Source organism: Anomalospiza imberbis, chromosome 9 (assembly GCF_031753505.1).
Source record: "Anomalospiza imberbis isolate Cuckoo-Finch-1a 21T00152 chromosome 9, ASM3175350v1, whole genome shotgun sequence".
In the NCBI taxonomy this organism is placed as follows: Eukaryota; Metazoa; Chordata; class Aves; order Passeriformes; family Viduidae; genus Anomalospiza; species Anomalospiza imberbis.
In genome coordinates, this window is record NC_089689.1 from 20,889,432 (window position 1) to 20,915,654 (window position 26,223).

General features: G+C 48.1%; 1 protein-coding gene across 17 annotated transcripts in view; it reads left to right on the forward strand.

Moving 5' to 3' along the window:
• PTPRF (protein tyrosine phosphatase receptor type F) overlaps nt 1–26,223 on the forward strand; it is a 378,733-nt gene that overhangs the window by 318,551 nt on the left and 33,959 nt on the right. For 6 of the 17 annotated variants that reach the window (XM_068199067.1, XM_068199066.1, XM_068199070.1 and 3 more), the window contains 9 exons: nt 57–250; nt 6,440–6,466; nt 8,687–8,804; nt 11,021–11,599; nt 12,229–12,326; nt 17,587–17,840; nt 18,541–18,631; nt 21,595–21,807; nt 24,827–24,981. In XM_068199067.1, the coding sequence (XP_068055168.1) occupies nt 57–250; nt 6,440–6,466; nt 8,687–8,804; nt 11,021–11,599; nt 12,229–12,326; nt 17,587–17,840; nt 18,541–18,631; nt 21,595–21,807; nt 24,827–24,981 (1,729 nt within the window). The remainder of the gene's footprint in view (nt 1–56; nt 251–6,439; nt 6,467–8,686; nt 8,805–11,020; nt 11,600–12,228; nt 12,327–17,586; nt 17,841–18,540; nt 18,632–21,594; nt 21,808–24,826; nt 24,982–26,223) is intronic. The other 11 variants (XM_068199069.1, XM_068199073.1, XM_068199071.1 and 8 more) reach the window with 3 other exon arrangements.

A 26,223-nucleotide genomic window follows, 5' to 3' on the forward strand; every position in this document is an offset into this window, starting at 1 on the left:
GGTAGTGGACAGTGGTTGCGTGTTACCTGCTAACTGTTCTCCCGTGTGTGTTGCAGTGCCCAGTGCCCCACCGAGAAAGGTGGAGGTGGAGTCTGTGAATTCGACTGCCATCCGGGTGAGCTGGAAGCTGCCCATCTCCAACAAGCAGCATGGGCAGATCCGCGGGTATCAGGTTACCTACGTTAAGCTGGAAAACAACGAGCCCCGAGGGCAGCCAGTGATCAAGGACGTCATGCTGTCAGAAGCACAGGTACAGTGTGGGGGACCACCAGATGGTGGGCATGGCACCTTCCCTCTCTGCAGAGGGCAGGCTGGCTGGATCCAAGTATTTCTTGGCCTTGTGTTGCAGCTCCAGAGCATGGGACTCAGCCTGCCTGAGCAAGGCAAGCAGTTTATCCTTAAACTGTGGCTTAAACATGCGTAAAAAGTTAAATCAGGGAAGGATTACTGTAGAAAAGATGATGTTTTGGATGATGTTCCTCTCTTACCCCTGCTCTGATATGTACCTCTCTGCCTGCCACATCCTGTGCAGACTCCAACTGGAGCAAACTGTGCTTTGCCAGTCCATTTATAAATGGTCAGTAAGTTTTAAATAAGCCTTGAGTCTGTTTCTTTCGTGATGCTGATTATGTTCAGGGCAAAATGTCTTTCTCGATAGCATCTGCCGGGTGCTGCCTGCTTGTGGGGCACAGGGGTGGCTCTTCACCCCTGCGTGGGCACAGCATGCCAGGCAGGCAGAGCAGCACTCCTGGCTCAGCAAAGCCTCCCCTCCCTCCTGCTTTTGCAGGGCAGGTATTGCATTGCTTCTTGAAACAAAACTGTAGGTGAAGCCAACTTAGTCTAGGAAAGGCTGGGGAGGAAGAGAAAAAATGAGGTAGAGGCCAACTTCCCCTGTAAATGACTTTGTCCTCTGCAATCCCCACACAACAATCTGTTCATATCTGGCCCATCTCGTGGATACCTCACTGGCTGTGAGCTGCAACCCCCTTCCCTCGCACTGCTCCAGGCACAGCTGTGCGCTCTGCACAGCCCAGGAATGCGTAGTTGCCTCTTTCCCAAGGTCCAGGGAAGTTTTTGGTGTCCCGTGTGCAATGAAATACAACTCTTCTTTGGAGCAGGGGTCCTTCATCCTGGATGACCCACGCTGTTCTCAACTAAGATAATCGTATAAATGAAGAACAGGATCTGCTGCTGTTGGAAGCAGCGAGGAATCGATTCAGAGCTGGCTTGCTTGAATGATGCCCAGTATAAATACTGGAGAGCTGCAACGATTAATTGATCTGTCTCCTGAATGCAGCTGTGAATCATTTATGCATTTGTCAGTGGGGAGTGCAGTGCACAGAGGCAGCTTTACTCCCCACTCATGTTCCGAAGGATAAAGCTCAGTAATAATGTGGAAGGGGAAAACTTTAAAGAGACTCTGAGGGTCCTTTGCAGTGTTGTCTGGGGCATGTCTCTGTTTATGTTTCAGATGTTGCTTTGTTTTAATAGTTAGAGAAGCTGCTTGCTGCCCTTTACTTATGCCAGGAGGATATAATTTTCTGTGTTGTTAGAACAATTGAGGCTGTGTTGTTCAGCTGGAGTTTGGAGCTAATGGGTTGGTCCCAAGTGTAGGTGGGCGAAGTTGGCAATGTTTTTCTTCTTGGTGTTTTCAAATATTTTATGCTTGCCCAGCCAGTTCTGCTTTCACTCCTTACTCATACATTTCAGGGAGAGAAATCCCATGCTGATGTGCAGAATGAGGATGCCAGAGCCAGAAACTTTTGAAGGAGTGCTGGATTTTGCATTAGTTTCAATGTGTGCATCAAGGAGGCAAGTTCCTAGAAGTTTCCTGGCCTTTCAGGCCATTTGTCAGTCTTCCATATTTGGTGAATTTATATGGGAAAGTTCTTGATTTCTGTGATATTTTTTCCTGCTGTGTATGGTGGTGAACTCATCCACTGTAATTTTTGGAAGTGAAAATGGTAGTTGCAGAGAAGCAACTACTCTGAAAGAGTCATGTCACTCTTGGGATAAACTAATGACGACCCTGCAGGGAGAGGTTTCACTGACTTGGCAGAAGAGATCTCTATTTCCCAAAAGAATGAGAAGCCAGGCATGACCTGTGCTTGTGATGAAATACATCTGCTCCAGATGCTGAAGAACCCTGTAAGAGCTGCCATCTTTCAGTACAGCAGTGCGTGTCTTTGCAAGCAGCCCGATGAAACTTTAACGAGTAGTCCTGGAAGAGTCATTTTCTATGAAAGAAAACAAAAAGATACACTGGAAAACCTGCCCCTGAAGGTCATAGGATGAAGATGGCCACAGTTCAGTACTCATAAACACTTACAAACATTTATACCAGTGCACACGGAGAGAATTAAATGGATTGAAAATCTTGGGGTCAGAGAAGAAAATCTATGGACAGGTATGCAGAGCCCCTCCTCCTGCCTAACCAGGCTGTCTGCTGATTTGAGTAGGTATGTACCACATAATCTGCTTCCTGCAGACAGTGTGAAGACACTGATACTAAAGCTGACTCATGATTTTTCCTTATTGAAGATGAGAAATGGAAAGAGAGTAAACGAAGATGAAAGGAAAAGGCAAGGGAACGGAGATGTTAGCTATGCAGATAATATGGATTCTGAGCTTTCAAAACCGTTTGAGCAGAAAGGACTGAAACATCAGCAGAGACGTGGGGACCCTGGGGAGATCACATTTTATTTTACAGCCTCCTGCCTTGGCAGAGTAATCAGTTGTTAAGAAGGTCCTGTGATGGAGCTGAGGCCTCTCCCTCCCCTCTGTGGCTGCGCCTGTAACTGATTACCTCTGTCAGAATTTCTGTGTGCCTTCCAGTCTGAGCTCTCACCTCCTACTGACAGCCTGATGGACAAGCAAATGTGACCCTACCCTGTGGAGGAGCTCCCAGGATTATGCAGCTGCAGGGCTGGATCAGGACTTGCAGCAGCTCCTGCTTGGGCCAAGCCTGTCACGGCTCAGCTGGATCCCATGGTGGGCAATGGCAGAAGATTCATCTCTGTGCCCTGGATCTTGCATAAAGCACCAAGAAAAGGCTTTTGAAAGGAGCCCAGTGCAAGAGCTGCACTCCACCACTACTTCAAGTCCTCGCCAGCTCAAGGGAGCGAGGGATAGCAGGGCCAGGGGACAAACATTAAGCTTGCCAGGGGCAGACAGGGGGCCAACCTCATTTCCTTGGTCTGCAATCTCTGGGCAGCTGCTGCATGTTAGGAGGGGCAGTGGGCTTTAACCCCACCATCCCTGCAGATCCAGCCTGGCCAGACAACTTTGCAGGGCTGGCTGGGGACAGCTGACTACACAGAGGTCAGGCTTTGTGGAGAAGAGTTTCCTGCCACCTTCTCCTCCTGCTGTGCAAACAGAGTCCTTGCACAGGAAAGGTATGTGCTGCCCACAAGAAGGGCTGCAGGCTCACAGGAGAGTGGTGTGGTCTCTGCAGACAGCACTTCACCAACCAGCATCCAAACTAAGTGCACATCCCACCAGCTTGCTCCAGAAGAGCAGAAAGAAGAAAGGCAATTACTTCAAGCTATTGGATTGAGATCAAAGGAGAAAGCAGAGACTTCAATTCTTCCTGAGCAGTACCTACCCGAGGCACAACACAGGAATTTACAGCCTCCCTCTTTCGTTGCATGATAGTCAAGGATCTTTCTCTGCATATACTTCGAACATCTCATACATGTGTATTTGTCTAGGTGGGAGTCTGGCATGGAGGTGGGATGTTCTCTTCTTCCTAAGTGGAACAAAACTGTAAGGCATCCTCCAAGAGGCACTTCAGTGAAGGACCAAGATGAAGTTGTGGTACCCTCAGACCCCTCTGCATCTCATTGACCGAGGAACTTGAGTTTATATCTGGAGTTCCACTGTTGCACCACAGTTACTGAAGAAGAGAGGAGAAAGATATGCAGGAAAACCAATATTGGCTTCCCATAGCTGGGACTGTTGAGGGCTTGAATCTGTCTTTTGCAAAAGCCTTGGTCGGGGAAAACAGCCATTCCCTGGTGAGACATGACTATGCTGTGTTGAAGTGTAAAATGAAACATTAAAGCATTGCAGCTGCCATAAATACACACTGTTAGCTTTAGCACTTCCCAGAGCCATCCTGCCTCATGCACACAGCCCTCTCTCAGTACTTTTTATGACTGCTCCTGGGCTTTTCAGATCAATTTGTCTTACTGACCAACCTTAAACAGTTAAGAAGCAATTGAGCTAGTTTAAGGAAGGAAATGTTTTGATCTGTAGATTAAATTTTCGTAATGAAACTGAATTTCTACCAAGGTATTTATGCAGGCCTGGCTTTTCACAGTTGTTACTCCAGCACGGATCTCAAGGCATTTCTTTGCACTCTGATCTAATGCAAGATTAAAAGCCACTGAAACATTAGAGCAAACAGAGTTTGAACATTAAACACTCAGTTTAAAGTCCTAGGGCATGATAAACTCCCTGCTACGGTGTGAGAGGCCTCCCGAGCCCAGCTCTGCTCTGTTGTTCCTTGCAGTGAGGTGTCACATTCTGCTCCTGTAGCTACATGGAGGCAGGCTGGGGTGTTCCCAGCCATATGGCTTCCACCCACCAGGGACATGCTTTTGTAGGAGAAGTGAGTACCAGGCCTTGGATGCTTCCTATGGCAGGACTTCTGCCGGCTTTTAGATCAGTAGGGGGAAGTGTGTGGCTGTTGACCATGGTGTGGGCAGGCTGGCGTGGGTGGAACATAAACATCAATGACTTGGGTTCAGCTAAGTGTGCAAAGTGGAAATGGCACCGAGGTGTGTGCGGAAAGAGATCCTTTAGTGACCATAACATTTAGTGAGGGTCTTGGCTTTATAAAAAGTATGTAGGGGAAACTTGACCTCTTTGCTGAAATTTACTGTTAAGATGGTTTAGGGAATAATTGTACTGTAGTCTCATGGCATCTAATAAGTGAACTATAATAAAATCCTAGAGAAACATTTCTCCAACAGCTTCTTCTCTCTGAATTTAGAGGATAAAATAGCAAATATTTTGAAAGTATGCCATGTATTTTACTGCTGAGGTGAGTACTACACCACTGTGATAGGCTACAGCCTTCAAAAGCCACCTCAAATAGCCTGAGTTCAAAAGGCAACTTGTATCTTTGATGCCGTTTAGTGCTTCTGTTGCACTTGCAGGTTCCCAAACACTTCAGCAGTGTTAGCTGAGCTTCCCAGAGTCCTGAGGAAGTTGGTGTCTGAGCAGTTTCACAGCTGGCAGGTCAGGCTCAGAAGCAAGGTTTGCTAGGCCTCACACTGTGAATCAGGGGCAATAGAACCTATCTTCACTTTCATCTCTGTGCTTGAACCCATGGACCGGTGCTTCCCCCAGGCAGGTTTAGTAACGTGAGCTGTAGCACATCACCTTGGCGGAGAGAGTTCTGTGTGATCTCTGCAAGCCTTCCTTTGGTGCATCAGCCACAAAGAACACTGCTGTGGGCATGCGTGGCAGCAGCCAGGCTCTACTGTCTCACCATCCCAATGCAGCTTTGATGCCCTATAACCCCAAATCCAGCCAGAAGAGTTCAGAGCCTGTATTGAACTGCCATGGCCAGGAATCCATGTGAGCTTTTGGTGGGAATTAGTTTGTGTAGAAGCTTTCCCTGCAGGGCTGCTACTGCCATATGAGTGTTTGCCATTTGGTGTTGTGTAATTGGGAGTGAGAAGCCGTTTCCTCGGTACATGAACAAGTTTGAACCTCTCTCCAAGCCACGCACTGCTGTTGGAGAGGAGCAGCTTAGTGTGAAGCTCTGTGTGAGATCTCAGCTTCTCTTGCGGTGTAGATGACAGATGGCACTTTTCGGTTTTCTGAAGTCCCCAGAGCATTTTGCAAATGATACAGGAAAAAGAAGCTCTAGAAATGCTGTATTGGTGCTTCCCTGCAGAGAGTGCCTCTGTTTTGTGTATTGAAGTCTTTGGTTCTCAACAATAGATGGTGACTGGAGGATCACCAGAACAGAAACTGGAGATTAGGCAACAGAACTCTTGTGAGTGACTTGTGAGGCAGCAGTCACCCACAGAGCCTAGTTGGCTCGTAGTTGGAACCTATCCCTTCTTGCTTCTGCTCATGGAAAAGGCAGAAAAATGCAAACAAAGCTGGAAGGGGAAAGTACTGCAAAGTGCAAAAAGTAAGGGGTGACTCTCCACCCAAGTGAGTAGGAAGCTCTTTATCTGTTTGTGTGAATGATCTCAGACTCATTGCTCAGGCTATAGCAGCATGTCAAAAATTGCTCTATGCCATTTCTTCCCTTGGCACAGCCTGTGTCAAGTGATCCTCTGTGTATAAGTGTTGTAATTCCCCCAGCCCAGTTCTGCTAACCCCTGCTGTTGTCGTCATTGTCATCCCTTTCCTACACGTTGCCCCTTAAAATTCTGTGTCTCCATTTTTCTCTCCTCCTTCCTTTCTCCCTCGTCAGTGGAGAGCTGAGGACTCCGTCGACCATGTAAGTACCACTTGTGTATATTCCAGGTTGGAAGAGAGGGGTTTGGTAAATCGATTTGTGAATTTTGTAGACACAGTACTGTCAAAACATTCCTTTCACTCCCTTAATGAGGCTGGAGAGTTACATTGTGAAACCTTCTACAAGCAGCAAATCCAGAGAAAATTGGCATTTAGATTGCTCCTAAATGCAGAAAAGCAATTGACATTTCCTATAATCTGTATTTCCAGCTTGTTGCAGTGCAGTTTTAGGCAGGTTCAAGTGATCAACTCAGGAGGCTCATCCTGCAGTAGTTGGCCTACCAAGTTATGTGGTAAAATTAGATACATAATCTTTAAACCACATTGATCGTAGTCATGAGAAATCACCTACACCCTCAACCATGACCTTTGGTTGAAACACAGATAGTAATAAGAAAACAATCACATTTAAACAGTTAAATTCAATTTTTCCCCATGTAATTCTGAGATATAAATTTGGAGGAACAAACTAGAAAATGACCTTTTTAGAGTCAGCAATTCAATTACATGCCCTACTGTGAGCTTCCCCAGCACAATGCATTTCTCCTCCTGCTTTATACGGAGCATTCTTGCTCGGAGTGGCTTTGTCATGACAGCACTGTGTTTGCATTATGCAATCAGACCTTCTTTCATCCATCCCTCATCTCTCTCCCCTCCTCCCAGCTTGCTTGCTTTGCTCCCGGTGGCATGCTTTTGCGTGAGAATTTCTCTTTGCATGGGTTTGGGAGGAGTGAATTCTCTTGGGATGTTCAGAGTCTGCAGGTTTTGTGAGAGTGCTTCCCCGCGGGTCCATTGGCACCGATCGGACTGTGCGTCCACTCACCCGCACACACGATCTGCTGCAGGGGCGGAGTTGGGATCAGACTCTGGTTCACACGGTGATTTTGGCGGGGTTCTTGTTGGTGCTTGTTGATACTTCTCTGGGCTGGCTGGTTCTGCAATGGTAACATGGTGATTTTGATGAGTAAGCCTGGGCAGGTAACCTGAACCAGCAGCACTGACTGGAAATCAGCAGGTTTAATAGCGTGGGTGTTTGTGCGAGTGAGTGATGGGAGAGTGGCTGCACTCTGAGAGCAACCACAGGCACCCCTTGTACCCCTCAAGCTGGCAAGGATCCCCTGGGCAGGGGTCAGACCCCTGGAGCAGCTTCTGACAGTGCCCATGCTGCCTGTTCTCTGCAGCTCAAACTTAACCTGCTCCATCTCTGCTCTTCGCCTTGTCTGAAGGGGCAAATAACCAACGTGGAGCCTCTGCCTCCTTTCCAAAAGCTTCCCCAGCCCCTTCTCCAGCCTGCTCATCTCTTGCTCCCTAACCCAGTGGGTTATTAATGGCCCAGACACTCCCACAGCACCACAAATGAACGCTGCTCAAGGGTACCTGCCCAAGCTGCTGGGAGCTGCTGAGCTCACTCGTTCGCGGGCCTGGCCAGCCAGGCTTGGCACCAGTCACATTGCTGCTGGAGGCCAGGAGGGAGGAGCGGTGCTCCTCTCTTTGATCTCAAATTGAAGTGTGGGGCCATGCCCTCCTCCTGCCCAGAGGAAGCCAGAGCATGCAAGGATGAACCCCGGGAATCTGCCCCCTCCCAGACCTCCCACGATGGAGGTTTTCCCTCCAGGTCTTGCCAGGGCCTTGCACTGACCTATCCCATCCCTGCAATCCAGTGCCTGGCAAGGAGGGTGAACACAATGCTTAGAGCTGCAGGTGCTCCCTGCCCGGGGCCCCCCACCCCTGCACTGCCTCTCTGTGCTCTCCACAGCTCTGCTGCAAGACACAACTTTAAAAACCCTGGAATTAGCCCCCAAGAGATTCTCATAGCCAGGTGAACTGGCTTTTGCTCTGGTTCACAGCTCCATAGTCCTCTTACTTAGCTTTCACACAGGTCCATATCTGGATCAGATCTCCCTCTTGGCAGAAGCCATGGGAGAGCACAGCTGCTGACATGGGTTGCTGGTGGGTCCCTGGAAAGGCCAAGTGTTAAAGGCAGGGGTTGAAATGAGGCAGGTGAGTGTTGGAGTGGCAGCAGTTGTTTGCTGGCTCTGTGCAACATGTGTGTTTGAGCACGATGCATGAATGTGAGCCAGGGAGCGTTGTCAGTGTGTTGCTGTTGGAGACACTGACCCTGGTGCCTTCGTTTGGCTCACTCCAGTAACAAGTATTTACTCTTCTCATTTGCCTCCTCTCTGCCTCGTGAATGTGCTCCCAGGAGACAGTCATTGGAGGCCTGCTGCCAGAAACCACCTACTCCGTCACAGTTGCTGCCTACACCACCAAAGGAGATGGTGCCCGCAGCAAGCCCAAAGTCATCACCACCACAGGGGCAGGTGAGTGTGGGGAGCAGGTGTCACAGCCTCGTAGGGGTGGTGGTAAAACCTCCCAAGAGGTGCGTGGGGAGCATGGCCAAGGCCAGGAGGAAGCAACAGGGGTGGAGATGCTGCAGAGGTACAAACTCTTGTGATCTCTAGCCCATGCTTAACAGACTTTGCCACTGGATCGCCTGAGCAAAGTGCAGCAAACAGATGGAGATACGATACCAGGGCTGGTGAGAGAGCAGTGAAACTCATGGGTCTGAGCTCATCTGCATAGTCCAGAGACCTGGGAAGAGGAAGCCTGAAAGTCCAGGCTCTCCCTCAGCTTTGGAGTCCTGGCCTGTCTTCACCTTGTTCCTTTAGGCAAGTGCCATTTCTTGCTTCCTGTGGTGACTGCAGTGCTGCCTGGAAGGGCCCCTGGCACAGGGGGCTCCTAAGAGGGGCTTCTCAGCTCCCCTCTGCCATTGATACTGCTTACATAGCTAAGCCTGGCTGCTCCTGGAGCCATGGTAAAACCTGGAATGCAACAAATCTGCTATAGAAGTGCTGCAGACACAAGTTCTAGGTCCTGGTGAACCCAGCGGTTTGGTTCTGCTGTCTCAGTAGATCGTACCTGAACCTGGAGCAGGAGCACCCAGGAGTCATCTGGCACTTCCCTCCAGGTGTGGTCAAGCTTGCCTTTGGCAGTGGTACCAATTAGTTGACACTGTCTTGTCCACTCACTAGCCTGTCCTACAACCAATAATCCTGCTGCTTCCTCGCACCAGCCACAGGAACAGTATTTACCACTTGTTATTATGGGAATGCAGCTTGTGCAAACCGAGAGTGTTTGTTCCTGGTGCTTTTAAACAAGGAACAGCTTGCTATCTTCTCCGCGCTGCATATGGGGAGCTCCAGAGGTAGTTTCCACTGTCACAATCTCAAATGCTGTCTCCCTGGTGCCTTGCCATGATGTATTTTCTGTTCATCAAATTGCTACAGCTGTCCTATAAACAGGAAGAGCTTCCTAAATAGCCCAGTGTTGTACTGTAAACCACAGTGGATCTTCCCATGTTATGATGCACATTTTAAGGTTAATATTTGGAATCAGCTTTGAAAATACCGTGTCCCTTAATACTAGTTGCTGTTAGGCATTGTATTATAAGTGCAAGGAGGATGGCACTGGCAATGGGAATGTAATTGTATGTCTTAAATACCTACAAAACCGCCCTCAGGGCCTTTGTACAGGCTCGACTGCAGGCATGACCTCAAAGGGGAGCGTTGGTGTCGCCCTCTGATGGCAAAAAGCGGGCATCATTCTGGCAAATACGGTTTTCTCTTGTGCTCGACTGTGGGCTCGTACATTTCAAAAAACTGCAAGGATATTTAGCTAAGTTTGGCTGCAATCCCTTTTCTTTTTTTTTTTCTTTTTTTCATACCTGTGGCCCCATGCCTTTGATTCTGAGTATCTTCCCTATCAGTTGATTTGTTTACAAATCTGAGCTGATGTGAAGACGCATCTTTTTATTAACTGAAGGAGATCAAGGTATTAAACCATCAATTTAAAGCCATAAGTTCCTAACCAGTGACGGCAACACCCCTTGACTTGTGCAGCATGAGCAGAAATCCTGTGGAATGCTTGTGTTCACCTCTCACATCGACACTGACATCACGAATCTACTTCTCAACTAAACCAAAATATATTCTGATGGCAAACAGCCCACCCAGCTCTGCTCGCTGCCTCTGCAAATGGTAAAACTGCACGGTTTCAGGATGAAATTTGTCTGCCTCCAGACAGACCAGGGCACTGGAATCGGGCTTCGGGTGTCTGTTGTGGTACAGTGCATCAGGGCCAGCACGGCCTGGTGCTGTGCACTGGCTGGAGTGTCTGAAGACCACTGATTGGGAGGACAGGATTCAGATCTTCTCTGAGATAAATATGATGCTTTGAGGTACCTTAAACACTTCCTGTAAAAGGGGATGAATTTTGGGGCTGGATATGGCTGAATTTATTTCCGGTTTAAATGGCAGCACTTGGGAAAATGGCAACCGAGAGCTGGCTGGCTCCAGCTTCCCTCGCCACTGGATTAGGGTCAGTCTGCCTCTATCCCTGTGAATTGTCTGTCATCCTCTTCACCCTGTTGTCTGAACTTTCCCACTTTCCTCAATCCTCACGGACTGAGCAGCACGGAAGCGGTCCTTCCTTCCCCTCCTCCCAGGCTATAGATGGTCATTGTGTGTTTATGTTGCAGTCCCGGGGAAGCCCACCATGATGATTAGCACGACAGCCATGAACACAGCCCTCATCCAGTGGCACCCACCCAAGGAGATGGTAGGGGAGCTGCTGGGTTACCGGCTGCAGTACAGACGTCTGGATGAGGAAAAAATGAACACGATAGACTTTGGGAAGAGAGACCATCACTACACAGTGACCAACCTGCACAAGGGGGCCACGTACCTCTTCAAGTTGTCTGCCAAGAACAGAGCCGGCCCAGGAGAGGAGTTTGAGAAGGAGATCACAACTGCCGAAGATGTGCCAAGTGGCTTCCCACAGAACCTGCGTGTGGTGGGTCTCACCACTTCCACCACAGAAGTTGCTTGGGACCCCCCAGTTTTGGCAGAAAGGAACGGCAAGATCGTCAACTACACAGTGGTATACAGGGACATAAATAGCCAGCAGGATCTGGCTAACATCACCAAGGACACGAGTATCACTTTGACAAATTTGAAACCTGATACCACTTACGACATCAAAGTGAGGGCCCGCACCAATAAGGGGGCTGGGCCACTCAGCCCCAGCATCCAGTCCCGGACCATGCCTGTAGAGCAAGGTAAGTGCCCCTCTAACAAACCCTAACAGGAAGCTCTGCCTACAGGACAGGGACCTTTGCTTTGGTTCATGAGGCTTCGCTCCCCTCTGCTCTGACTGTTGTCATCAGGTACTGTGTGGCTCCCTAGTCTAAAACTAGTTCAGTGAGGGAAAGCTCAGCTAAGATTTTCTAAAGTTGCCATTTGGGGGGAGAGGGGCGTTGGTGGTACCTTAATTGCATCCACAGGCACACTTGGATGTTTTATCTGTACATGAAAAGCTCTTGCTTGAACTGGAGCAGGTGGGTTAGTAGGATCACCTGCAGATCCAGTACCTGAATAACACTGCTGTTTGATCATGACGAAGGGCCAAGGGAGTGTGAGTGAAGTGGGGATACAGAAAGGCTGCAGCTCAGCCTACAACTTCCTTTCTGTGATGCTGAAAAGTATAGTCAAAAGGCAGAACTCCTCTGGAGACTGTAGACTTGGTAAAAGGCTGCTGCTCTCTTCTCTTCATTTCTTACTTCTCTGCTGTAGCTGAACTCTTTGACCTCTGCTGCTGAGTTAGACAAAGAGACTTGGAGTGGAGCTGCTGCCTGGCTCCCTCCTGACTTGGCTTTACAGTGCTCAAATATCTTGTTTTTCGTTCCAGTGTTTGCTAAGAACTTCCGTGTCAATGCCGTCATGAAAACATCTGTGTTGCTGAGCTGGGAAGTGCCTGACTCCTATAAATCTGCAGTGCCTTTTAAGGTAAGAGTGGGATTTGGAGGACAGGAAGCTCTACCTGTAGCAGTGAGCAGGACAGTGGATAGCAGCATCAGCTGGGTCCTGTTGGTCAGGCTCACCATGGTAGCTCCATGACGGTGATCACACAAGCTTGTCCTGATGCCTGACATGGAGCTGAGGTGTGAAAAGTTATAAATTTGATTTAATCACAAGAAATTAGCAGGTTTCAGTGGTCTGAAAACCAGCCTGTGAATAAAACTAAGAATAACTCCTTTTACAACATGTCCCGTTTCAAGCATCCGTATCACTTTCATGAGTTACTTCAGAGCATCAGGGCAGATGCATAATCTCAGGGAGTGAAGGGAAGAAGCGTCATGAAACTTCCTGAAGGTCTTATAGGTGTGAGCAGCACAAAATGTGTCAGTACAGAGAGAACTCTGCAGGAATGCTGCTCTGTTTTCACCAGTACAGTTCTGGACGTGGTGTCACCCAGCAGGCTGCAGAAAACACTGATGACCCTCCCTTCCTGCTCTTGTCTGGCCCCCGGTGCTTGTCACTTACGTGGGTAAAAGACTGGAGTGTGTAGATCTCAGTGCAGTTTCTCTCCATTAAGAAACAAGTCCAACATGTCACATCATTGAAGATAATCTTCCTAGTCTCAGCACCAATCTGTTGCCTCTGCAAAGGTGCTGGGGTGGAGGCAGTATGACTTCTCTTTCTCCTTGCATGTGCTTCCTTCCATGCTGTGCCTAAAGTGCATATACAAGGCCTGCATGAGCTGTGGGGGATCCATGACCAGGGGAGTGAGGGGAAATCTTGAACTGCATCCACATCAAAGTGTCTGAGTACCTCCCATTCCTTGTTACTAACTCTCCTTGTTTAAACCCTGAAGCTGAATTACCTTGATCAATAGCAGGCACTTGTTAACATACAGTTTAGCTGAAGCAGACAAGGCTTTTGTGAAGACCTTGTGGTATTCAAAGCACTCCCAGATGTAGGGCGCATTAGGATCAGTGTTCAGATATCTGGCTGCAAGGAACTTCACAGAGCCCTGTTACTTGGCACTCTGCTGCAGAGCCAGTGTGCTTCATTTTGCCTGGTTTTGTGGCCCAAAGCCCACGTTGCTGTCTGACAGTGCAGTGCTGGAAAGGGAGCATTATTACCCCCCAGGGATGGGGGAGTGGTTGGAGGTAGCCAGGAGCCAGGGATGTAATGCTGGTGCCCTGTCTGTCTCCTCTCCTAGCTGCATAGCTGTGATTGCTATCACAAGGTGACTCAGGGTCTGCCCCTGCTGCAGGTTTACCCTCAGCTGATACGGGAGATGGCTTTAGCCACTTGCTAACTTAAGAGAAGTCACGCAAACCAGAGTGTTAGAAGGATCTTTCTCTAATGGTGCCTTCTTTTCATGAATATTCCCAGACTTGCAGACACACGTGAATCAAGGCCAGGAGCAAAGAGGGTCAGCTCTAACTCATTGATTGTGCCAGTTGAAAGAAATCCTTAACCTTCAGGATTTTGCGTTTTTATAAACAAGGTTCACCTCTCTCCTCTAATTCAGGCACATGGGATGCTGAGGCCAGAGCCTAATACTGTAACTAGCATAGCAGATAAATCTCCATGGGAACAATTAGTATTATCTACACTTGATAAACAGTCTCATGCTAAATCTATGTCCCAAAGGGTGTCATATTCTACTTTAACAGATTTAATTAAAGTAGATATTGTTCCGACAATGAATAGTGAAGCACAGGCAGGACTAGTGCTTTTTTTATTAGAGAATGAACTGAGACCTTAAGATTTTTCATTGCTGCCAAATCAATAATGAAATTTTGAGATCTCTTTGGGGAATTTTCACAGCTTCTTCTGGTCCAGGAGATAAATTCCTTGTAAAATGTTGCCCAGCAGTTGTGGTGGAGCAGAGGCACTATTCAGTTCTTTATTCCACCTGCGGAAGGCTGTTCTGGAGCTTTCACGGAAAGTGCAAGATAGATACAACCTTCTCCTTGGGGAAGGTGCATTTTCTGGAGATACATTCTTCAACTTAACGTGGGACAGAGGATATATTGCTTAAAGGCAGCATTACAAGGTATTTTAGAAATGGGCAGAAGGAACAGCGCCTTTTGAAAATTATAATGATACAGGTTTGGAAATAACCCCTTAGAATGCTGGGCAGTGCTTTCTCACAGTGTGTCCCACAGAATGTAGTAATTACTCCTGCCTGCAAATACTCCAGCCTTGTCTACTTTTCCATTGAGTTGTTATCTTTCCCAGTGTTGCACACTATGTGTCTTTTCATCTTTTAGTTCAATACATTCTGTACTGCCTTGAAATCAAACGTGAGAACTTCAGCAGTGACATTTAGACCCACCTAGCTTTGCAAATCTTCTCCTGTGAGTAGGAGCAGCAGAAATGACATTTTACAGCAATCTGTGGGCTGGTCAGCACTGTTTGGCAGTTCAGAACCCTTGGGCCAGATTTGCTGCTGACTCTGGTAGTTAGCAGTGGGCCATGATGCAGCCTCTAAATAGCATTCCTGCTTGAACTTCTGGGCATCTTCCAGCTGCACATGAATGACTGTCTCTGAACCCTTACGTTAGCGTAAGGTTTACGTAGAAGCCTTAACTAATGGTGCGTAACATTTGAGAAGACAAGGTGTTGTGGCAGGTAAAGGGACGTGGAACTGCTGCAGCAGCTGTGAAAAGGAGGGATGGCAGAGAATGCTTCAGGAAAGTGTTGCAAATGCCAATTTCACTGTCTTTGGATGCAAATTCCTTTGTGTGGCAATAAAAATCATCATCTGGTGTTAGCACTGATTCAGAGGCTGTATCCCTGCCAGTTACAGTGCAGAGCAGGCAGGGAAACTCTGAACTGAAATGCCTGCCATCTCTTCTGCCTCCTCTTGATCTAGGAAAATGGCTCTGTCCCCAGCACATGCTCATGTGCAGGCAGTTGGTGGGTGTCTTCCCTAGAGCACACCGAGAAGCAGTTGGTGATGCCTTTATTAGGGAAGAATTTGTAATGGGAAATCTTATCCAAGAGGCAGCAGAACTCTGTGGGTTTATCATCCTTTCAGCATAGGTTTTAATGCTGGCAGTTTGGTTTTGTTCAAATCTCTGTGGAAGCACATGAAAGAGAGGTCTTGCTGCAACCCCAGGACATGCCCTGACTTACTGGCATCTGGTGTATCTAGACCTGTACTATTGCAATGTCATTGGAAGGGGTGGTGCTGGTCCAGACAGCAAAGCTGCTGAGATGATTTCAAGTCTAGTAGTCCTGTCTTCGGTGTACCTACTTCTGTGTCAGAGCAACTACTTATCTGATATTCCAGTGCTGCAAGAAGCATTTCTTCATTTTGATTTTTCACTCATTTTAGCACTCAGCTGATGTACATGTCTTTGGAGAAAGGGATTAAAGCCTAGGAGGAAATACCATTAAGAGGAGTCACAACAGAAAACAATTCTCTCTGGCTGTTCTACTATGCTACCTTTGACAGCCTTTCCCACATGTGGTGCAGCAGCAGGGCCTTTGTCCCTGCAAACCTGCTACTTTAGTTACTTGGTGCTTACTTTTGCAGTTCATTCCTGAAAACTGAAGCACGTCAACAAATGAGATTGATTGCATCTCTTCTCCATAGCTGGCTTCTCTCTGCTGCTGTGTTACCTGGTAGGAGTCTTTTCTCAACAGGAAAAAAACTGGAGCTCTTTTCCTGTCCTGATCTCCACGCAAAGTGACATGGAGAGGATTGAAGCATGCTGTGGGCATTGCTGTTTGGATAACACAAAAGCTGAGCTGCAAATTCTAGGCCTAGCCAGGTCCTTGTGCTCCACTGTCCTTCAGATCTCTTTCCAGGACCTCTCTTTTCCTTCCAGCTCCAACACTGAACATTAGAGCAGTGCTAATCAGCTGCCCTTGTCTTAGAAAGCTGGCAGCTTTCTGTAGAGTTCAGCCACCTGCTGAAAAGGGGTCTTGAAGGAAAGTTTGATTCCCCCTCCTTGCTGCCGGCATCAGCCTGAACAGTGGGCTCAGCTGGTGAAAAATTATTTCAAGTAATTAATCTTCCACAGAACTGTCTTCTCTCTCTTTCAAGGCCACTGTTGAAACAAGCACATTTTACCATGGGGTCTCTGCCTGTAACACCTAGTAACTAGCATGGTTTAACATGCTCCAGCTCTACCATTGCCGGTTTTTGGCATGCTGTGTCTCTGCACCACTCTCAGGAAACCAGCGCTCACCTGCCATGCTGGACAGTCACCTGGTGCAAAGAAATGGGCTGGGACACAACCTGTGGCCTCTCTAGCTGTCTACACCCCATTGGTTTCTGTCTCTGGGAGCTGTGTGAGTTCTTGCTTTGCAGAGGCAACACCCAGGGTTTTGGGGTAAGGAGTTGTTCCAGCAGGATCAGGATTGATGTTCCCAGGGCAGATGGGCTGCTGGGAGCAGCTAATCCAACAGTGCCCATGGCTGCTGTGCCTGCGAAGAGGTGGGGGTCCTGTATATCTACAACAGGGCATTGAGAAATGTTGTTAGCTGAAGGGTCCACAGGGGGAAGCTGTGCATGGGGAAGCTGTGCCCCCAGCCACCAGCAGCTCTGCCCTGCCTTGCCCACAGCCCCTCGCTGCAGGCACGGCAGGGAAAAGCAGCTCCGACCTCCTGCCCACGGCTGTGTGGTGCCAGCATCTGTTGCCATGACAACAGGGTGTCACACCTGCAGAGCCGCCATTCTGGGTACCAATTTGTGAGCCCTGTGCCGGATTTGTCAGATCATTGGTGAGGCGTGTAACCCCCCGGTCACCTTGCCGGGAGAGGGATGATCTGCATTAAGCATCCAACCAGGCATCAGCTGGTAGACATGGGAGTGACACCAATTTAAAGCAGACAGGATTTTACACCACAAGCCTATTGCGTGTTGTAGCCTCGTGAGACAAGAAACAAAGACCCGTTCATTTCCACTTGGGGCCAAAGCACAGCCATCTGGATTCCTCCCCCAAGTAGGTACTGAAAAGCAGTGTGTGTGGCACCACCAGCCTCACTGCTGGCCCTGGCCACCCAGGCTGAGATGACCCCTCTCTGCTCCATCACTGCGAGGCACAGGGAGCACAGCTCAGCCTCTGCTGGGGGTTGCTCTTCTTTAGCTAAAGATTTATGGCTGTTTACAAAGCATACAGTAGCCAAACCACCTGAGGGAGGGCCCAGAGCCAGACTGTCATCTCTAGCGCTGCTATTTTGAGTGTGAGTTTGCAGCAGCAGCTGTCAGCTGCATGCACATGTCCTTTTCCTGTTTCAGATTCTGTACAATAGCCAGAGTGTGGAGGTGGACGGCCACTCAATGAAGAAGCTCATAAGTGACCTCCAGCCAGACACGGACTATTCTTTTGTGCTGATGAACCGTGGGAGCAGTGCAGGGGGGCTCCAGCACCTCGTCTCAATCCGCACTGCTCCTGATGTCTTGCAAAGCAAACCCATCGCCACAAACAAGTACATACAGGAAGGAAAATTCACGCTAACTCTTCCCAAAGTGCAGACCACTGTGCCAGTTCGGTAGGTGCCATTCCTGAGTGGAGAAGGCAGGGTGGGGGGCTAGGGGTGGGGAGAGAAAGGCAGGGCAGACCTCTGCCAGCATGTGGATTTTGTAACCTGGGAGTGAATTTCCAAGCAGGCTGTGTTACAGAGGCAGGCATTTACCCATAATATGGATCATGGTCTTGGCTCCTTCTGAGCAAATATTGATGTGTAATAAAATTAAGACAATTCTCTGACAGTTTGCTTGCCCTCACTCTGGTGGGTATACTCCAGATGCTACCGGCAAAAATACAGTTGAGGATCAGGAGGGACTTTCTCTGACACCGTATAATATCCTTTAAATAAATAATGCCTAAAGCCTCAAGGAGATTAAAAAAGCAAGTTTGTGGAAGTCATATTCGTTACTGTGGTATCCTTGAGCTGAAGCACAATTTCCCCAGGGTTCTTGCTACAATCCGATTATATAAACGTCCTTCTCACAGCTCCTACACCACCCTCTGGAATCCAGTCTGTAGATCTTCATTATTCTAATGAGTGGTAATGGCAGTATTCTCTTCTCTGGTGCAGCTGGAAACCAGCCTTTTCCTTACTGAGCTCTTTTGCTGTTTAAAGGGTGGGGAAAGGAGTAGGTCGTCCTTGAGTCATATGGCACACCTTATTTGGTGACCTGCCAGAGAGATGGCTCAGGGTCCAGTGTTTACACTTCCTTCCTTCCCAGGTGGTACTACATCGTGGTTGTGCCAGCAGACCAGAGCACCAGCACCCTGACTGCTCGGTGGCGGACGCCTGATGAGATGGAGCTGGACCAGGTAGGAGCCTGTAGCAGCTGCTATGCTGGAAGTGGTTCCCACACAGCCCAGCACACTTTACCCAGGTCTCCTGGCAGCAGCATGAATGCAGCAACACAAGTGCAGGCTGCACATCAGAGATGGGGGCTGTGGGATGGGTACCCATGCAGCCTTTCTTCATGACACAATGTAGGAAGGAGGCTGGAGTCAAGCTAAGGAGGAGCCACCTCCCAGAACGTGCCCCCTTAGGAGACCACACTTGAGTGTCTCAGAGCTCTGGCCAGATCCTGTCACAGGTCGTACAGTCCTTCCAGCCTTTTTCAGATGAAATGACCAATCTGATATTGAAAATAAGCTAGGAGAGACAACTATTGGTTTCAGTTTATTAAGCTTTTTTTGTCAGGAAGCTTTCCCTCTCTGGACAGGACCTAAGCCTGCAGTGTAGATAAAGAGTTCATTCTTGTGTCTAACAAAATACACAAAGCTCCCTTCACACCTGCTTGTTAAAGGCTTTGAGCATTCACCAGCCATCACCCCAAGATGCAGCTTGTCCTGTGCCAGGAGTGCTCTGACACCCAAGCATGTGCAGGTGTCAGGTGACTCCCACACAAGGGCTTTGTGGGCTCTTTCTTCCCCACACACACCACCACCCCCAAAGTGTAAAGAAAAAATTCCAAGAAATCATACACAGAAAGATCCATTAAGATAACAAAGTTGCAAGCTTGAAGCACTCAGAAATGACAAATGGTCAGAACCTGCAAGTCAGCCCTTGGCTTTATTTACACGATCACACAGTCGCTCTTGCAAGGTTCCAGTTCCACAATGTGTATTTGTGGTTCTGTTCTGCAAAATGAAGCACAGCTATGTGATGGAGAACCATCACCCACAGGTCCCCTGCATATTTTCATTGCAGAAGTTTTCCAGCATCACAGATGTCACAAGAAAAAGAAGACCAGCATGAGGAAGGTCGCTTTGGTTTTCAGCTTTAGATGGTTGAAAGCTATCGAAAGAACTAGTTTCTGTCTCTGTCTCACCCAGCCTCAGGCAAATTATTTAAGCCAAAATTTTCATTAGCAGCCAGTGTCTTGCATATGTGATGTTTTTGAGCGCTCAGATTGAGATCCTGCAGCTCTCATTTGCAAAGCCTAAGCATCCCAGCTGCAGAGAAAGTCAGTAGGAACTGGATACAGTCAGTGCTATAAAGAAAATACTAAGTTTTCTTGAAAAACAAAACAAGCTGATGTCTTTTCAATTTGACATTCAAATTTAGTGGACTTTTTCTACATTAATGTTGCAGTGTTTCTGTTCTTCATCTGTAAAATTGGGATAATCACTTTTATCTTGACTCATATGGGTGTTTGGAAGATAAGATCATTAATGTTTGTGAAGTACTTGTAATAGTATAGTGATCAGCACCATAGAAAAGCCCATGAGGAAATTATTAATTTTGTCTTCAGAGCTGGATTTGAATAGTAAGCAATAAACAAGGCCTCAGGCTGCATAATGCAAAGAAGAAAACAAAATGTGGAATATCTGCTCTTTGATTAAGCACCGTCTGTCCTGTGTATTGAACAAAGCAGGGGACTTACAGAAAAGATAGTCTGTGACTCTGCAGTCAAGGGTGCACCACAATGCACGTATATAAGACAGCTGAATTAATTTTGCACAGGAAGTATTAATTTTCTAATTTTTCAGGATCTGAACTTTGCAGGCTAGCAGTTTCCTGATGCAGTCTTTTGCTGTGCATTACATGTATAAGTGGCAGAAGCCTCCAGCAACCTTAACCACAACTAGAGCCCTGTGGTTTTATGCACATAGAGCTGCACTTTCTGCTCCAAAGAGCTCAGCTGTAATCTCAGCCAGATGCAAGAGATGGGTGTAGGAAGCAAACTCCACACTCTAAAAACTATCTTTCTGCTTTTTCCCCTCGGGATTACAATGACATTTGCAAAACTAAGATTTCTCCAGCCTTTTTTTTTTCTTTTTTTTTTCTTTTTTTTCCTGGTGATACTATAATGACAAGGTATAGTTTTCCTGAATTGCTTCTATGTGAGTACTGATAAGAGGACAAGGATGAACTGTCAAGGGGAAAGAGTAAGGGGTTTCTTACCCAGCTTCTCCTCCTCAGGGGGAGTAAGCCCAGCTCAGCAGTGTGACTCTGTGTGTACATCACCATCCCTAGCCCTCTGATGTTCCACATCTGCCCTGACAATGTTGCATTGATAAATTTCTGTGTGAAATGTATTTCATCCCTCCTTCTTCATTTTGACCTAGAATTTCTCTTCCAAACTTGATGTTCATTTTTATTCATTGGAAAAAGAGATCTTTAAACATTCGAGAGTCATTCTTAGCAGTGCAATTGGATTTTTGTGCATTATATCCTTTTTCATTAACTTGTGGCTATGAAATTTGCCATTTTTACTCTGAACATTCCATGAAATCTGTTGCTATTCTGTGTGGTTTAAACAAAGCTCTGCCTGCAGCACAGCAGCAGGTGAGATACAGGGGCACTGACAGAAGGAAAAGACACAGCAAATGTCCCTTTTCCCCTAAACATCAGCATCAGCTGTAATTCACATCCAGTGTCTGTAGAGTGTGTGAGTTGCTGTCCAGACCAATAATTAGGCCACAGAACATGGCTTGGTTCCCTCACAGCCCATTGGGATACATGATTCAGGGGGACAGTCACAGCCAGGCTGCCTCAACCCTGACGTTTTCCATGTCAGCTTCCCAGGACTCAGGACGCTTCCAAAGTTGAGATCCTAGTGGAGGTTCTTGCAGTGAGGTTCTGCAGACAGATGCTCCAGCAGTGCCAAAATGGATAACACTTTCCTCTGGCTCCTTAGTATCACTAGATACAAATCAAACCCGGTTACCTTCTCCTCCCTTCCCTTCCCCCCTGCCGAGTGCTGCAGCCAGGAAGGTGACAGCATAAGGTGGTGTCATGCTGTCAGCAGTAGTGATGGCACTTTGTTTGTCCCCAGCTGCTGGAGGCCATAAGCCAGGGGAGTCAGAGCAGGCGGCAGCGACGCCAGGCAGACAGACTCAAGCCCTACATTGCTGCTCAAGTGGATGTGCTGCCTGAGACCTTCACCCTGGGGGATGAGAAGAACTACAAAGGTTTCTACAACAAGCCTCTGTCTCAAGACCTGAGCTATCGCTGCTTCGTGCTGGCCTCGCTGGAGGATGGGGACACGGTAAGGACTTTCTGGGGGGGCACAGCCTGTCCTAGCAGAGCTGAGCTGGGCTCAGTGCAGGCAGGGTGAGCAATTGCTGCAAGGCAGGATGACAGTGTTTTCTGTGAAGGGAGGAGGGAGGCTGCATCGCTGGCCTGAACGAGCGGAGGCAGCCGTGGGAATTGACTTGATAAATGGTGTTTGTGGAGGGAAATGGCACCGTGCGTTCCACATAACAGATGAGCGCGGAGGACAGTGTCAACACACGTTCTGCATAAGCTCAGTTCTGGCTTGCAGGGCTGTGCTCAGAACCTTGGCACATGGTCGGGATGGGTTCTCATTCTGCTTTGGTTCAAGCAAGTGTCTGTAGAAAACAGTCCACGAAATCCTACCCTGCACAGCGACTGCTGAGATTCTGCAGTGAACAGGATGCTCCCCCTGCAAACCTGCCCTCACAGGCGCTTCTCTGCCCAGAATTTCACTTAGAGATGACATTTGGAGAAGCAAACCTGTCTCCCATCACAGTAGATCATCAGCAGGGGGCAAAGGTGCACACTTCCTGCTGTGTGGGGATTCCTGCTCCTGCATGTCTCCCTGCTGGAAACCTGGGCATGGGAGAGGCTGATGCCACAAGCAAGGAGCAGCAGTGCAAGACCTGGACATCAATGTCCAGCTGTAAACACAGGGCAGGAGTGGTGGTGGCAGCAGTAGCAGCAGCCAGTGTGTAAATAATGGAAGTAATAGAGATGGGCCAAATCCTTTGGTTGGATTTCAAGCTGTGGCTTCCTTCCTCAGCCTCATTTGCTTGTAATGGCTCATTAGGGCTGGTTAGGTTCTTCATTACTCATCCAGCTCACATGTTCTTGTGGCAAGATGTGCACATCAGTGAGGGAAAAAGAGTCACAGATTAACAACAAGGTAAGGCAGAGGCCTTGAGATGACTACCCTGACAATCCCTTTCAAGAAGAGGTGACCTTAACTAGTTGATCCCAACTATAATCATCATCTTCTCACTAGCACAGACCTCAAGTAAGCCACCAGCCAGCAGTAGCGCTCCTACAAACCTCCTATATACCCTGCTCCTACAGACCACCTTTCTGCATCCCCTGGTGCATCACATCCACTTTCATTTGGAGCATGAGGCACTCTGTCCTCGTGTGATAGTGCACATGAGACTGTGCACTATCTCCCCCACCAGCTCCTCTGAAATTGTTTGTTCTCTAGTGTCAGCAGGAGAGCGTAACATTGCCTTTCTTCAAAGGCAGACGGAATGTGGTTGAAACACTGTCTCAGGGAGCAGGAGCACCTGCACCTCGCAGTCTGCCTTTGGAAATGCCACTGAGATAACAGTCCTTCTGATCTCTTCTGCATCTGACTTCCCTTGGAAAGCAACGCCTCCAGAGTGTGTCTGAAAAAATATGAATCTTTGCCCCTTACACAAAGCTTTGGAGATGGTCACACCTTGCTGCACACATCAACATGTGCTCCTTCTCTCCCACACCACTGATGCACCTTGACCTTCCTGGGGAGTCGCAGACAAAACCTTTTTGCTCCCTCACAGAGTAGCCACTTGCCCAAGAAAGGGGAGTCGCAGGCTTTCTTGTCTGTGCCATGCTCAGAGCTGTAGCTGACTCCCTGCTCTGTTGTTTGAAGTGGACACAGGGGTGTAGGAACAGTCTGATGGGTTGCAGTGGTCCTGTGCATACGTCCTCTAAGAACAGCATTAAACCAGGAGCTGGCAGCTATTTCAGTTATTGAAACAGGGTCTTGTAGGGCTGAAAGGTTTCACAAAGTGGCAGCCACACCCCACGCTTTTTTCCCAGACGTGGCACCTCTGCTGATAAATCTGAGGAGAGCAGCTAGGATGCTGAACTAGTGCGTGCTGCCAGAAGGATGTCCCAGATAAGAGCATTTTCTGTACTCCGTACATGTTTGAAACCAGCCTGGCTGGGATCAAGGGCACCTGTGAGAGTAAATCAAGATGTGCATTTGTGTGACACCAGCAGGCTTGATTTTTCCCTTTCTTCTCCTCACATATGTGAAGACATGAAGTGCACGTTTAAACTCCAGCCTTAAAACAGGAGATTTATAGATTCACAGGTGCCTCTTCTGTGACCAAAACTTTCTATGGCAGGAGTAGAGCTTTCTAGCTCCTTAGTGCCTGGCAGCAGGTGCTGCTCAAAAGCCACAGGCACGGAACTGATACAGCTCTGGCCCTCTCTAATAGGTAGAAAGGATTTGTTTTTGCAGCATTTAACCCTTCTGACCCAGTAGCGCTGTGCTGTGCAGGTGCAACACAGCTCCATAAGCCTTAGAAACAGCAGCAGAACACCAGGTGCAGTGTCATTTTTCTGCAGGAAGGGTTTGGGTCTGCTGATTCCATCTAGCTAGTGGGGCTAGAAAGCTGTCCCTTCAGGTTATAAATCACTGGGCTGCCACGTTGCAGAAAGGAAAGGAACCTGTAAGAATGAGCCTCTTTCTAAGGTCTGTTTATCAAAGACATCAGGTAGAAAATGTTCCCTGTCATTTCATTCCTTGAAGAAAACCCGCCTCACCCAGCAGGGGTTTTCCTAATATAGCTCTATCCTGAAGAGATGTGTTGATATCAGCACAGCAGGTATTGTAAACCACTTAGGAATCATCAGCCAGCCTCATTGTGCAATTGTTTGGGATTCAAAAGCTTGTGATTTGGATCCAAGAGAGTCCAGGGCTGGCAAGGGGCTCATCGCTGGGCTTCTTGAGTTTTGCACCTCCAGGTCAGATTTGTCAGCCATGAAGTTCCTGGCCCTGGAACTGTTTCACACCAGCAGAGTTGCTGGCACCCAGAATGTGTCAGGCCAGACAGAAACTGTTGCCACAACTTGACCTCCACTGATGCCAAGGGAGGGAGTATCTCAAGGGATGTTGCTGGGGTTTGAGAAATGTGACCATTCTCTGCTAGCCAGAAGCAAGGGGAAACCTCAGCATTTCAGGGATGTCGCTGTTGCTTTAGCATAATGGACGCTCGCTTTTCTCTCCCTCTCCTGCCTGTGCTGTTCAGAAGAGATATGCAGCCAGCCCCTACTCGGATGAGATTGTGATGGAAGTGGCATCAGCGAAGCAGCAGGATGAACCAGAGATGCTGTGGGTGATGGGACCCGTCCTGGCTGTGATATTAATCATCATCATTGTCATTGCCATACTTCTCTTCAAAAGGTGAGATCCAGTCTGGGACATGGCAGTTATGGCATGAGCACTAGAGGTGCTGGCACCTCCAGGGCCTTCCTTGTAATCTTCAGGTACAGGGTGCTCTGACAGACAGTCCTTGGTGGTCATGGGGAGGAGGAAGGTCTCTACCTGGCACAGCAGAAGGCTGCTTTGTAAGAGAGCAGAAGGGCTGGGTATGCAGAACGTAGTTAACATCAGCCCCAGGACACAGCTGCTGTGGATTCTGGAAGCATTTGAACAGTGGGACAGAAGAGAGCAGCTTTGTCCCTAAAGCCAGTCTGACTGCTCTCTCATCACAACTTGGATTGGCAGCTTGGGAACTTCTCTAGTACTGGTTTTCTATAGAAATTGTCTGCTTGATCTGTGGGATCTGCCCCCCCTTCTGTGAATTTTGACTGAAGAACATGACCTTGGTGGTGAGAACAGGGCATGGATGTGCCAGGCTGAAATCAGAGTGGAACTCTTCTCAGTCCTGACTACTGGATCAGAACCACCCTCACACTGTGCTCCCTGTGGGAGCAGACACCTCCTTTTGCCTCTCAGAGCAGTCCTGCTCCAGTTGTAACTGTAGCGTGTGATGATTGTTAGTCCTCTGGAGGAGCCATGGGTTGCATTTGCATGTGTTCCTGTAGCCTGTTCAATTACAGTAGGTCATTCTCTATCAGCTCAGCTCTGAGGTTCTGCTCCTCCTGGGCTCTCTATTTACATATGTCTCTCTAGCTGGGGAAGGGAGCTGCCTTTGTTGTCTTGATTAAATGGAGTTCTGCTGTGCATGTGTAGTCAGTGCCTTTCTGTGTCAGTGATCTTCTCCTTTCTTCTGTTCCTGCTTTTCCCTGGATCTAGTAAGCAAGAAAGGTATGAATCCATTTTATCTGTTTTCCTAAAATTTCAAGTCTATTTCCCTTTCTAAAAATCAAGCCTGAAGCTATTAAGGGGCATCTTTGTTTTGGGGTGTGTGGAGCATGCCAGGCTTAGGAGTTTACAAAGACTTTGTTTCCTCAAAGGTATCAGCCTCCTAGCAGTTGTCAGCCTCTCACAGCTCTCAGGGAGAATTTCCAATACAAAGACTTCCCAGATTGCTTTTGCAATTAAATTAAAAATCAAAAAAATCCGACAATAACAGCAGTTATAGGGGTTCCTTTGTTTTCTCAGTCACTTCAGACTGAGAGCTGTTCCCTCAAAAATGCAGGCGCATTCCTGCAGTCTCTTAATGAGGAAGCTTTGAGGGAA